The sequence below is a fragment of the Ceratotherium simum genome, chromosome 6 (genome assembly GCF_057802395.1).
Source record: "Ceratotherium simum simum isolate JZ-2026a chromosome 6, ASM5780239v1, whole genome shotgun sequence".
Classification (NCBI taxonomy): Eukaryota; Metazoa; Chordata; class Mammalia; order Perissodactyla; family Rhinocerotidae; genus Ceratotherium; species Ceratotherium simum.
In genome coordinates, this window is record NC_141905.1 from 30,669,659 (window position 1) to 30,682,035 (window position 12,377).

At 51.7% G+C, this 12,377-nt stretch overlaps 1 protein-coding gene across 4 annotated transcripts in view; it reads right to left on the reverse strand.

The window, feature by feature from the left end:
- Positions 1 to 3,865: 3,865 nt before the first annotated feature.
- The window catches only part of ADAMTS14 (ADAM metallopeptidase with thrombospondin type 1 motif 14), an 80,124-nt gene continuing 71,612 nt past the window's right edge, over positions 3,866 to 12,377 (reverse strand). For all 4 annotated transcript variants that reach the window (XM_087432065.1, XM_004427020.3, XM_087432064.1 and 1 more), the window contains 4 exons: positions 11,714 to 11,921; positions 8,579 to 8,708; positions 8,348 to 8,458; positions 3,866 to 5,993 (listed from right to left, as the gene is read on the reverse strand). In XM_087432065.1, coding sequence (XP_087288191.1) covers positions 5,500 to 5,993; positions 8,348 to 8,458; positions 8,579 to 8,708; positions 11,714 to 11,921 — 943 coding nt within the window. In that variant the 3' untranslated portion in view covers positions 3,866 to 5,499. The remainder of the gene's footprint in view (positions 5,994 to 8,347; positions 8,459 to 8,578; positions 8,709 to 11,713; positions 11,922 to 12,377) is intronic.

Here is a 12,377-nt window from a genome sequence, read left to right on the forward strand (position 1 = left end):
TGCACATTTGCATCCAGGTCGTTTTGTGCACAAATGTTTTCATTTCCTTCGTGTTAAGGCACAGGGGAGGCATTGCTGCTTTGTAGGGTCAGTGTATGTTTAACTTCATAAGAAACTGTCAAATGCCTTCCAAAGTCGCTGTACCACTTTGCATTCCCATTCTAATGGATATTTCCAGTTGCCCAACATTCTCCCAGCACTTGATGTGGTCAATCTTTTTAAATTTAGCCATTCTAATACATGTGAAGTAGGATCTCATTGCGCTTTTAATTGCATTTCCCTAATGACCAACGAACGATGTTGAGCATCTTTTCATGTGCCTATTTGTCAGCGTATATTTTCTTTGGTAAGAAAAGAAAATTGGGTTGGTTGTTTGAGAATTCTTTAAATATTCTGCATACAAGTCCAATATCAGATATATGATGTGAAATTATTTTCTCCTAGCTTGTATTTTGTGTTGTCATTTGTATTTGTCTTTTGAAGAGTAGAAGTTTTTAGTTTTGACCAAGTCCAATTTGTCCATCCATTCTTTTATAGCTTGTTCTTTTATAGCTTGTGCTTTTAGTGTCATCTCTGCCCAGCCCAAGGCCACAATTTTTTTTTTTTTTTTTTTTTTTGGTGAGGAAGATTCACCTTGAGCTAACATCTGTTGCCAATCTTCCTCTTTTTTGCTGAGGAAGATTCTCCCTGAGCTAACACCTCTGGCCAATCTTCCTCTATTTTGTGTGTGAGCCACCACCACAGCATGGCCACTGATGAGTGGTGTAGGTCCATGCTCAGGAACCAAACCTGGGCCGCCGAAGCAGAGTGTGCTGAACTTAACCACTAGGCCATGGGGCTGGCCCACAAAGATTGTTTTTAATGTTTTCTTGTAGGAGTTTTATAGTCCTAGCTCTCACCTTTAAGTTGATTATCCATTTTGACTGAGTTAATTTTTGTATACGATATGAGGTGAGAGTTGAGGTTTTTTTCCATATAGATGTTCCATTTTTCCAGCATGATTTATTGAAAAGACTATATTATCCTAATTGAATTACCTTGACATCTTGTTAAAGACTGACCATGGTTGTGTGGGTCTACTTCCGAATTCTCTATTCTGTTCCATTGTTCTCTGTGTCTATACTTATAGCAGTACCATACCGTCTTGACTACCGTAGCTTCACAGTAAGTCTAGAAATCAGGTAGTGTAGGTCCTCCCACTTTGTTCTTTTTGAGAATTGTTTTGGCTATTCTAGATCCTCTTTATTTCCACAAATATTTTATAATCAGTTTGTCAATTTCTTTTTTGAAAAACCACTCTGCTGGAATTTTGATTGGAATACCATTAAACTGATCATTTTGGGGTGAACTGACATCTTAACAACATTGAGCCTTCTGATGTATGAACACAGTCTACCTTTATTTAGGTATTCTTACATTTCTCTCAGCAAGGCTCTATAGTTTTCTGTGTACAGGTATTTTTGCGTCCCTGACATTCTGCCAATGGAATTGCTTTCTTAATTGGCACTCTCAAAGGCAGTCGGAGCCCCGAGGGGTGCCCTCGCGGGTCTCCTGTCCTGCCCCAGATCTTTCTCGTGTGCACCCAGCAGAGGCCTGTGGACAAGAGGCAATGAGTAGGGGTAGACTCCCCTTGTGCAAGGGGCGCCCAGTGATTCCAAATTGTCACGCTAACCTTTAAAAATTCGTTAACAGGGCCGGCCCCATGGCTTAGCGGTTAAGTGCGCGCGCTCCGCTGCTGGCGGCCCGGGTTCGGATCCCGGGCGTGCACGGATGCACCACTTCTCTGGCCATGCTGAGGCCGTGTCCCACATACAGCAACTAGAAGGATGTACAGCTATGACATACAACTGTCTACGGGGGCTTTGGAGGAACAAATAAATAAATTTAAAAAAAAAAACAAAAATATTTAAAAAAAAAAAAAAATTCGTTAACATCTTGGTTGTGTTTTCTTACTGCTTGTATGTCGGCAACTTCCTCCCAAGCTCTGCCAGAGACAGAAGAGCACGTGCATCCTCTCTCTTCTCAGGGCTTGTCCCCTTTGGAATTGAGTTCACCTGCTTGCCTTGCAACTCCAGCCCTCTCATGGGCTCAACAAGCCCAACTTTGTAGAGGATCTGGCTTTTTCTTATTGTTACAGTGGGACTGATGTTCTCCTGTAGCTTTCTACATCCTAAGTGGGGTGCGGGTAACTTTTGGTCAGGGCCGTGGCTTGGGCTTCCGAGACCAACAGTCGCTGCAGAGGTGGGAGGGACATGGGGAGACTGAGAAGGGGCAGGATTCCAGGTGGAGGTCTGGGGGCTTTTGAGGAACCCAGACCCTGACCCTAGCCCACTCTTGTGGCAGAGCCACAGCTCACCTGGCCCCCCAACCAAGCCCACCCCAGGGATAACCCAGGGACCAATGTCACCCTGGGAGGCACCTCATCATCGTCCCTTGCATTTCCTGGTCACAGTTTTCACAGCTAGGCAAGGCAAACACTTTCACTCCCACTTTTCAGATGAGCAGAAGGGCTCTGCGTTCCTCTGAATCTTAGATCCCAAAGGCTCCCTAGAGCTGTCTGGCCCCCACACTGGACTCTGTGGGGCCCCAGGGGTCAGTGGAGGTCCTTCTCCATCGACTCGAGTGCTGCAATCCTGCACCCAGATGTTGAGCTTCTGCCTGAGATGTTGATTGAACAGAGGTTCCCAATGGTATAAGAACCAAAATTACTGATCCACGCCAACCCCGCTGCTCCTTGTCCTGGCAATGGCCCCAGATCAGTGGTCACTCCCAGAGCACTGTGTGGAGGCTTCTCAGGGGGAATCTGGGTCAGTGGGGAAGAGTCAGTGATGGATTGGCAATGTCTGCCACGGGCATGAGCTGGGGAGCGTCGGCATATGCTTCCACGTGTTACCCCTGCTGCACGAAATGTGCCAGGACCACTGTTAGAGCCAGGGTAGCTGGGCTCCTGGAGAGCCCCACTCTGCCTGTACCACCCACCATGGCAAGGACTGTACTGTGCCAAGGGCATGTCCCCCCCGGGACCCAGGATTCCCATCTTTGCAGGCCCAACTCTGGGTAGCTTGGCCCACAGAATTCCCTGCCCCAACAGTCCAGAGTGCAATTCTAGGGCCTGTGCTGGCATCAACCTAGTTGGGTCCCCCTAAGGGGTGACTGGGTCCCCGTGTATGCACCCCCAGGTCCAAGTGGTAGTTGTTTAGAAGGGGTAGTTTCCAAGGGGAGGGATGTTTGCAGAGGGATGTTGGAGCTCAGATTTGAGGGCTAGATTGTCCACACACAGGCATGTGAGGCCCCCAGAGGGGGTCTCTGTGCCCTTATACCAGGCCCCACAGATGTCAGGGAGGGGCCTGTGATGCACTCATTGAAAGAGTGCGGTGATGGATTAGTGATGCCTGACATGGGCAAGTGTGAGGTATGAATGGCTAGTTTTAAATTATACAGCAAGTTTCATGGTGGCCCTCCCTGCCCTATAAGGTGCATCTTATTCCTCCCACCTCCTGTCTGGCATCCACATTCTGCATGGACTTTTCCAGGGAAAGGATACTCACCACCTTCCTTACACATCTGAACAGCTCTGCTAATTAGAATGTTCGTCCCTATGCAGATCCCAAAACTACCTCCCAGGCACTTCCATCCTTTGGACCAAATTCTGGATGGTGACTTGCCCAAGGCCACATAGCTACTTAGTAGTGGAGCTCAAGTGCGACCCCCAGGCCCCCAGCTCTGTTCTTGCCTCTGCACCCTGAGTAGATGCTCAGAGGAGCCCCAGGGTGAGTGGGGCAGAGGCAGGGAGGCCGAGGGTCGAAGCTTCTTGTGGCTCCAGCCCCTCCCTGTCCACCCCCCACCCAGTCATCTTGCCCAGTCTGGTACGTTAGAGCTCTGGCTTCCTTGTCCCTTTCCTCTAAAACAGAAAAACACAACACAACGTTTTGGGGGCCAAAACAAAACACCAAGGACAATGTTAATAAATACATAAAAGTTTAAAGATCTGGATCTCAAAGGCACAAGAGTTTACACCCCTTAACACAGGCAGGCTGGGTCTCACAGGAATGATTGTCTGCACCCCAGCATCCCGGGGAAGGGGCGGCCAGCAGGTAGAGAGGGAACCCCCTCGAGGGCCTCTATTCTCCAGGGAGTTGTGGGCCAGGGCCCACTGCTCCTGTTCCTCTAGCCTGGCTCAGAACAGACCCTTTGACCTGGCGAAGAAAGAACTGGCAAGCACCTCTATCACCTGCTGATGAGTCCGGGAGACCCTCTGCACAACTCGGAGGACCCCTGGGAGGGATCCTGGGAACCTGGGTGGCTTCCTGAGAGCCAGAAGGTCTAGGGAAGTTACCTGCCCCTGGAGGTAACACGGAGGGTGGCTGAGGCCCCAAGCGCTGTGGGTCAGCGTCTCCTCCGCACACCAGTATGGGGCAGAGGTTCACATCCTGCCCTGGGGCACTTGGCCTGGGTGGCCCTTGTCATTCCCAGGACCCGGCTATGAGTAGACGCTGGTTCTCAGCTCTGTGGCCTGACCACCAGCACCACAAACCTCTGGCCCAGCTTGAGCCAGGTGGGAGAAGACCCCTGACTCCAGCAGGAGTGGTCTTTGGCAGAAGGCAATGATTGACAGGGCAGAGCCTGAGAACACACATCTCTTTTGTGTCCCACCAAGTCCCCTTTGCAGCCCAGAGTGATGACCAAAGTTACCATTCCTGGTCCAGCCAGGGGTCTAGCACCAGTTGGGAAATCCCTGGATGATGAGGACACACCTTCCAGAGAGTCCAGAGCCCCCTTCTTAGGCGGGCTGGGGTGAGGTGAGGAGGCTCGCCTGTAACCTGGAGGCCCCAGAAGGAACAGGAAGTGCCATCTCCAGGAGCAGAGGTGGCCACCAACACTGCCCTCCAGCCAGCAAAGGCAAGCTGGACTCTACCCCTTGGTCTCGGCCAGAGGAGCTGTGTGCTGTCCTTATGAAGAGCTGGGCCTGAGAGGAACTTGCCTCCCACCCGCCCCAGCCCTGCAGCCAGAGCCTCATGACCACATTCCCCCCCAGACCCTTCCTCTCAGGCTGCCCTGTGAGTGCCCCCTTACCTTCCCCAGCCCCGCGTTGCCTCTCTGGGCAGAGAGGCCAGATAGACAGGGCCGCCACAGGGGTCCCCGCAAGTTCTGACAAAGGCAGGCAGCCAGACGGATCCAGTGTGAGGCCCAGTGGCTGTGAGGAGGGGGCGCTGGCTGGCCCTCCGTCCGGGCAGAGAGACAGATAGCAGCCCCTGAGAGGTTCGATCCAGTCACCTGGGCTCCTCGCTGAGGTATCTCTGGTTAGGACTTTCCCTGATCTTTTTCTTCCTCGCACACCCGCTTCACGGGGTGAAAGTGTCACAGCCCCAGACTAGAACAAAAAAGCAAATAATTTAAAAGGAAGTCTGTGCTTGCCCTACCTGCGTGTGTCCTGTGAGCAGGGGTCTCCAGGCAGCACACGGAGCGTAAACCTGACTGGTGCGGTGGGGGAGGCGGGGCTCACGTCACCGGGGAGGTGGCGGGAAGGCTGGTGCCTGGGGGCTTCGGCTCTTCCCTGAGCTGCCCTTTATTTTCGGAGGCTGGCAGAGGTGCCCCAGTCCAGCCCCAAGACAGTCCCCAGGGGGTGCTTGGGGAAGTGCCCCAGAATGCTCTAGGGCTCAGTTTCTGGGGAGCAAAGGGGCGCTGGGTCACCAGGGAGCTTGTGCCCAGAGGTCCTGGGAGCTGTGTGGGTCGGTCACGCTGACGGTCGTCTGATCCCGCTGGTCCCACAGTGGGCTCCACAGCATCTGGAGGGGCCTTGGATCCTGGTAAGGGGCTCCCAGAAGTGGAGACAGGTGATGGCAAGGCCAGGCTGGGGTCCGGGCTCACGTCAGGGCCCGAGGCCTTCTTGGTACAGGACTCACAGCACAGCCGGTGGTAGCCAGGGATGGAGCAGTAGCGACGGAGCGCTTCCGTCTGGCAGAAGATGGACCTGTCCCCCACGCAGGGCTCCGCTGCACACACAGCACAAGGACCGATGCCGGGAGGACACCCATCAGCAGGGGGACATGGGGACACAGGCCCCACCTCCCACTCAGCCCACCAACTGCTGGCCCTCCATCTCCTGCCCTGGCTGACTTGCTATAAAGCTTTTTCTCAGAGGGGGCCACAGGGCTGCACAAGAGGAGAGACTGTCCTGAGTGAAAGCCCTTACCATACAGACAAGGAACTAAAATCCCCTAGAGCAGTGGTTCTCAAAGTGGGGTCCCCACACATGCAGCAGCAGCATCAGCTGGAAGCTTGTTGGAAATGCCAGTTCTCGGGCCCCATCCAGACCTACTGAATCAGAAACTCTCGGGTGGGGCCCAGCTCTGCGTTTTAACAAAAGCTTCAAGGTGATCGCAACACACGAGAACCACGGCCCTACAGCATTAGTCGTCAGACCTGGCTGCAAAGTGGAATCACCTGGGAGCTTTGCAAATAGCTGCAGCCTCCCTCCCATACCCGGGGAGACCGGACAGTCTGGGTGTGGGCTGGGCACTGGGTGATCCTAACCTACAGCAAAGCCTAGGAACCCTCAGTCCTCCCAATCAACCCAAAGGAGTCAGATCCACTGCGGCCAGGGCCAGGCAAGTGCCCGGGGAACTCACACCTGTGACAAGTAGATTACACAGCCTGCCACCAGTCAGCACACATTTGGAACATTAAGCCCTCCACCAATAAATCTGGAATCAAGCAGATCTAGGTTCCAATCAAGGCTCTACCACTTAAAAGCTATAAGACTTGGGCACGTTGCTTAACCTCTCCAACCCTCAGTTTCTTCTCCTGTAAAATAGGGATAATGCTGACGTTTACCAATGAATAATAACGTTATAATTATAAATAACATTTATAAAGTTCCTGGCATAGAGGGTGCTCACTATACTAGTGTCAGTTGCTTTGGTTCAAATATCATCTAAAAATGTTTTTGTGTTTCTGTGGTAACTCCAGGTACATCTCTCCAGACAATGTGAAGGCAGGAGCTTTGCTTTTCTACTAATTTTTGCCAGAGAGAGGGAGAGAGTAAAAGGGGAGGCTGGCGGTGGGGAGATAGAGGGTGGAGCATGCATGCCCTCAGGTGGGTGGGTGGGGCTAGTTTAGGGGAACAGGAGAGATTAGACAAAAATAGAAAGCCAGTGGCCTCTAGATGGCGCCAGAATTCTAGGACCAGAATCAGAGCCCCATCCTTTACTCCCAGGAGGAAAAGGGAAGGAAAACCAGGCCCTTGCACAGCCTGAGCCTCAGCACAGGAGCAGAACAGCAAGGCTGGAGCCAGAATATCCTCTGAGGACATCTAATCAGACTCCTTGAGGTCGCTGCACTCAGAGAGGTTCAGGGATTTGCACAAGGTCATACAGCCAATTGGTCCTCTAACTAGGAGTTAGTCTGTGATCTTTCTGCTACTCATCTTGTCAGACCCTGGTCCTTGGGAAGGTGAGGAAGGGAAAGACAGAAGGAACCTACGAAAGGAGCATAGAACACAGAGCTGGTACATAACAGGTGTTCAGTCAATATTTAATAATGGATGGATGGATAGATGGGTGGGTGGGTAGATGGATGGATGGGTGGATAGGTGGATGGATAGGTGGGTGGATAGGTGGATGGATAAGTGGATGGAGGATGGACAGATGGATAGATGGATCAGATGGGTTGATGGGTGGATGGATGGACAGATGGATAGACAGATGGGTAGATGGATGGATGGACAGATGGATGGGTGGATGAATGGATGGAAAGGTGGGAGGATGAACTGCTGGGCTCCTGATCATGAGGCAGAGAGAAATTACTACTACTATTTTTGCTGTTGTGAGCCGACAGCTAGGCAGGAGTGCATGTATTATCTCACTGAATTCTCTCACCAGCCCTACGAAGACAGCTCAGATATACAATTGTTTATCCAAAAATCTTGGAACCAGATATGATTCATAATTCAGAAATTTGAGGTTAGAAAAGCAATATTAGGTGTATTCGTATTATATAACATCCTCAGTGGAAGCTGGGATGTCACCTTGTAACCAAATATGGCAATGTTTCTGTAGCAAAAGAATAACCGATCTCTTGTTGGTTCAGGTCAGATTTTGCTGCCAAATGAGTCTGCACCCAATTTAGGGAAACACTTGCAGCTTTCAACATTTTGGAACTGCAGATAAGGGACTGTGGACCAATACCAGTATCATCCACACCTCACAGCCGAGGAGCCTGAGGCTCCAGGGGGCTAAGGTCACAGGGACAGGCTGGAAGCTGGGTCTGCTCCACTGCCTGGCCCGTGTTTGTGACACAGAGACCACTGCAAGTTTGGGGAGGGGGTGGGGTTCAGAGATAGACTCACTTGATGATATCTTGTTAACGGGAGGTAGAGACCCAGATTGTGGCACCCATTGCCCCTCTGGGGTCACAAGGTCCCGGACGTCAGCCCTCACTGTGGAGTTCTGCAGATTTCCTGTGATGGGGAGAAGCAGCGCTAGCATTTGGGATTTCCAGGCGGCCAGGATGCAAGTCGGGCTGGGTCTCGGGTCCAGTCCAGAGGAGCTGGGCCCGCCCCCCACCCTGTCTGGCTCACCTCCACAGGCGGGCAGGCTGCAGATCTGGATGGTGTCCGGCTTGTCCCCCTCGCACTGCCTGAGACTGTTGGCGTTGGTCCGGCACACCACCTGCCGCTGCTGGATGCCCTCTCCACACGTGGCGGAGCACTGCCGCGGGAGGGCCAGGCCAGGCCACGGCGGCCAGGGAGGGGAGGTGGAGAGACAGAGGATGGGGGCAGTGAGCTGCAAAGTCCAGCCAGTGTCCAGGACAGAAAGGGTACAGAGGAGGATGCCAAGTCTCTACTTGCCCAGAGAGACATGCAAGGACTGCTCTGCTCTAAATGGCCTCACCAGGACAGCACACCAACTGTCAAGCAGTCCTGTGCCAGGTGGTGAATAGCCGCTGCCCTGAGCTTAGAACCGCATGGACCTTTCCACCATCTGAACAGTTCACCCTGGCTCAGGAGGGGACCTCCAGGACCCCACTCCAGCACTGCGGCCTGTGTCCCCTGTGTCTGGTCTGTGCCTGGGTCCTTAAACATTTTGTGTATCACCCTGGCACACTCCCCTGTTGCGTCCACCACCCTGAGGGACCTGGGGCAGGTCCATTCACGTGATGATATCTTGTTAGTGAGATGTAGGGACCCGGATTGTGACTCCTGCTAAACTGAGAGAGCTGGGTGACAGGTCACCATGGACCCTCCTAGCTCTGACTTTCAATGATTTTGTGACTCAATTTACCAAAACTCAGCTTGCAGAGGTATGCCTTCTTCCTTGAGAGGGAAAGGCGTGAGTGCAAGGAGCAGAAGGCAAACAGTCTGCAAGGGCTGCCACACACATCGTCCCCTGGACCTCACATACTCTGATAAATGGGTGGCGGGGGCGGGGGGATCCCGGGAGAGCAAGGCTGCCCAATGGGACCAGGTCGCCGGGTTTTGTAGGCACTGACCACAGCCTCTCCTGCGGGACAGGGAAGAACTTGCAGAGGTCCACTTCTCAGACTGGGGCGTGTGACGACCCGAGGGAGACACAAGGGTCACGGGCCACACAGAACCACAGGACAAAGATGGCTCACTGTCCCAGGACGAATAATTACAAACAGCAATAGCTGCTGAGTGCTTTGTCAGTCTTAGAGGGGCCACCAGCTTCCACCATCTGTCACCTCTGTTAGTTTTATCCAAGGGGTCCTTTGTGGACCAGCAATCTTTCTGTTTTATATTAAAACAAATAAATCTATATATTATGGAGAAGAATATAAAATCTGTATGAGTTGTGTGGGGATTTTTGATTATTTAAAAATACTCTTTATTATGCAATATTTCAAGCACACAGAAAAGTATCGAGGAAGTTGATCACAGTCATTACGCTCCAACACCAACACCAGCATTAATAAATCAGCATTCTGGCATATTTTCAAATATTGTGTTGTGCTTTTGAAAGGTTAAGTAAATGGTATCCCATAGGAAGAGCTTCTTTCTTCATACTTTAATTTTTTCTCACCTATTTTTCTAAGGTTTATCTATATTGATAAGTACAGTTCAAGCTTATTCATTTTTCTTGCTGTATAGTATTTTATTGTATGGACCACGATTTTTTGGCCCGATCTCCTATAGATGGAGATTTAGGATATTTCTTGATATTTTGCTGTTACAATAAACAGCATTGTGCTTATCTCCGTGATCAAATGAGGTTTTTAAAATTGTAGTAAAATATACATACCATAAAATTTTAACCGTTTCTTTTTTTTAACGTATTTTGCCTTTGTTTTTGTTTGTTTGTTTTTAATTTTATTTATTTATTTTTTCCCCCAAAGCCCCAGTAGATAGTTGAATGTCACAGTTGCACATCCTTCTAGTTGCTGTATGTGGGCCGCCAGCAGCGGAGCGCGCGCACTTAACCGCTATGCCACCGGGCCGGCCCTAACCGTTTCTAAGTGTACAGTTCAGCGGCATTCAGTACATTCACACTGCTGTGCCGCCGTCACCACCGCCCACCTCCAGCACTTTTTCTTCTTCCCAAACTGACACTCTGTCCCCATTAAACACTAACTCCTCATTCCCCCTCCCCCAGACCCAGGCACCCAGCCTTCTACTTTCTGTCTCTGAATCTGACTGTTCTGGGCACCTCATATAAGTGGAATCATGCAGCATGTGTCATTTTGTGTCTGGCTTATTTCACTTAGCATAACGTCTTCAAGGTTCATATTAAATGAAATTTTAAGAGAGAACCCAAGACATCAAAAAACTGCCCTGTGGCCACTTCCAGGGCCATGAGCACCTGGACTACTCCACAGTTGCCTCACTGTTTCTCTTGCTCTACCCTGGCCTCCCAACAACGAACTTTCCACAGAGCTGCCAGAGGGACCTTTACACCAGAAATCAGAGCTTGCCACACCCACGTTAAAACCCTTCAACAGTTTCCCATTCACATTCCTCCTCCTCACAAAGCCCTGGGGCACTTGACCCCTGCTCGCCTCTCCAAGGTCATCCTGTAGCCCCTGCCCCTCCCATTAAGCTCCAGTCCCATTGTCTTTTTAGTTTCTGGAACAAGGCAAAGTTGTTCCTGCCTCAGGGTCTTCCTGCGGCCCATCCCTCAGGTCTCAGCTCAAATGTCACCTCCCCAGAGAGGCCCTCCCTGATACACTACCCCGTTTACTCCGCACAGCTCCAGCCGCAATCTGTAAAGGCTTTCATTATCGGTTACTTGTCTCGTATGACTCCCGCCCTGGACTGTAGGTTCCACAAGGACAAGAATCACAAGATCTGTCTGGTTGATGCTGGATTCCAGGCATTCCTGGTACAGAGCGCCTGGCCCGTAGTTGGGAATCAGGAAATATTTCCTGAATGCAAGAATGTGCTTCAATTTGCTCATCCATACACAGGGAGATCAGCCCATGCCTCCTAGCTCTGAGTGAAGGTCAAAGCAGATAGATAGCAGATAGAACGAATATAAAGGCCTAGCCCAGAACCACGGCCAGCATACGTGGGCGCTGTTGGACTTAGTTTTGAGAAAAATCAGATCAGATGTGGGGAGAGAAATTCAAGCAGAAACGCTCTGCCTGCAGGGAGCACCAGATCTCTCCACAGCTCCTCCATCCAGACCGACCTCTCCCCTGACTCCCCAGAGACGGTACCTGTAGGCCCAGCCCCTCCCACCCTCTAAGGACAACTCACCTGGGACCAGGCTCCCATCCGCCACTGGGCTGGACAGGGCACGCGGAAGCAGGGCCGCCGGGCCTCGGGCCGGTCCCTGGAGCAGGCCTTGGCTGGCACGGCCTTGTGGGTACCGTTGGAGAGGGGCAGCAGGCACTGCACCCCCCGGGTCTGTACCCCCAGCTTCCCACAGCTCCGGCTGCAGGCGCCCCACTCCTCTGTCACCCACCTGAAGACAGACGGGGGAAGGTGGAGGGAGGTGGGGCCATGGGGACAACGCCTCCCAGGGTTGCTCCCACCCCTGAACCTCCGCAGGAGCCAGAGAGTGGGTTTGGGCTTCAGAATGCTTGGGGGCCAAGACAACCATCCACCTGGCTCTGCCTGGCTGTGTGGCCTTAGGGAAGTCACTTATTCTCTCCTCGGTTTTCTCATCTGAAGAATGGGTATAATGCACATTTAAATCCTGGCACCTTGCGTGTCCTTGGGCAAGCTATTAACCCCTCTAAGCCTCAGTGGCCCCACCTTTACATCAGGACTCCTTCAACACCTCATAAATATTTGAGGGTCTACTGTGTGCAGGCCCTGTCCCAGGTGCTGAGAGGCAGCAGTGCACAAAACAGATGAAAGTCACAGCCCTTATAGCAGAACCCCCTCCCCTGGGGCTCTTGGGAAAATTAAAAGACTT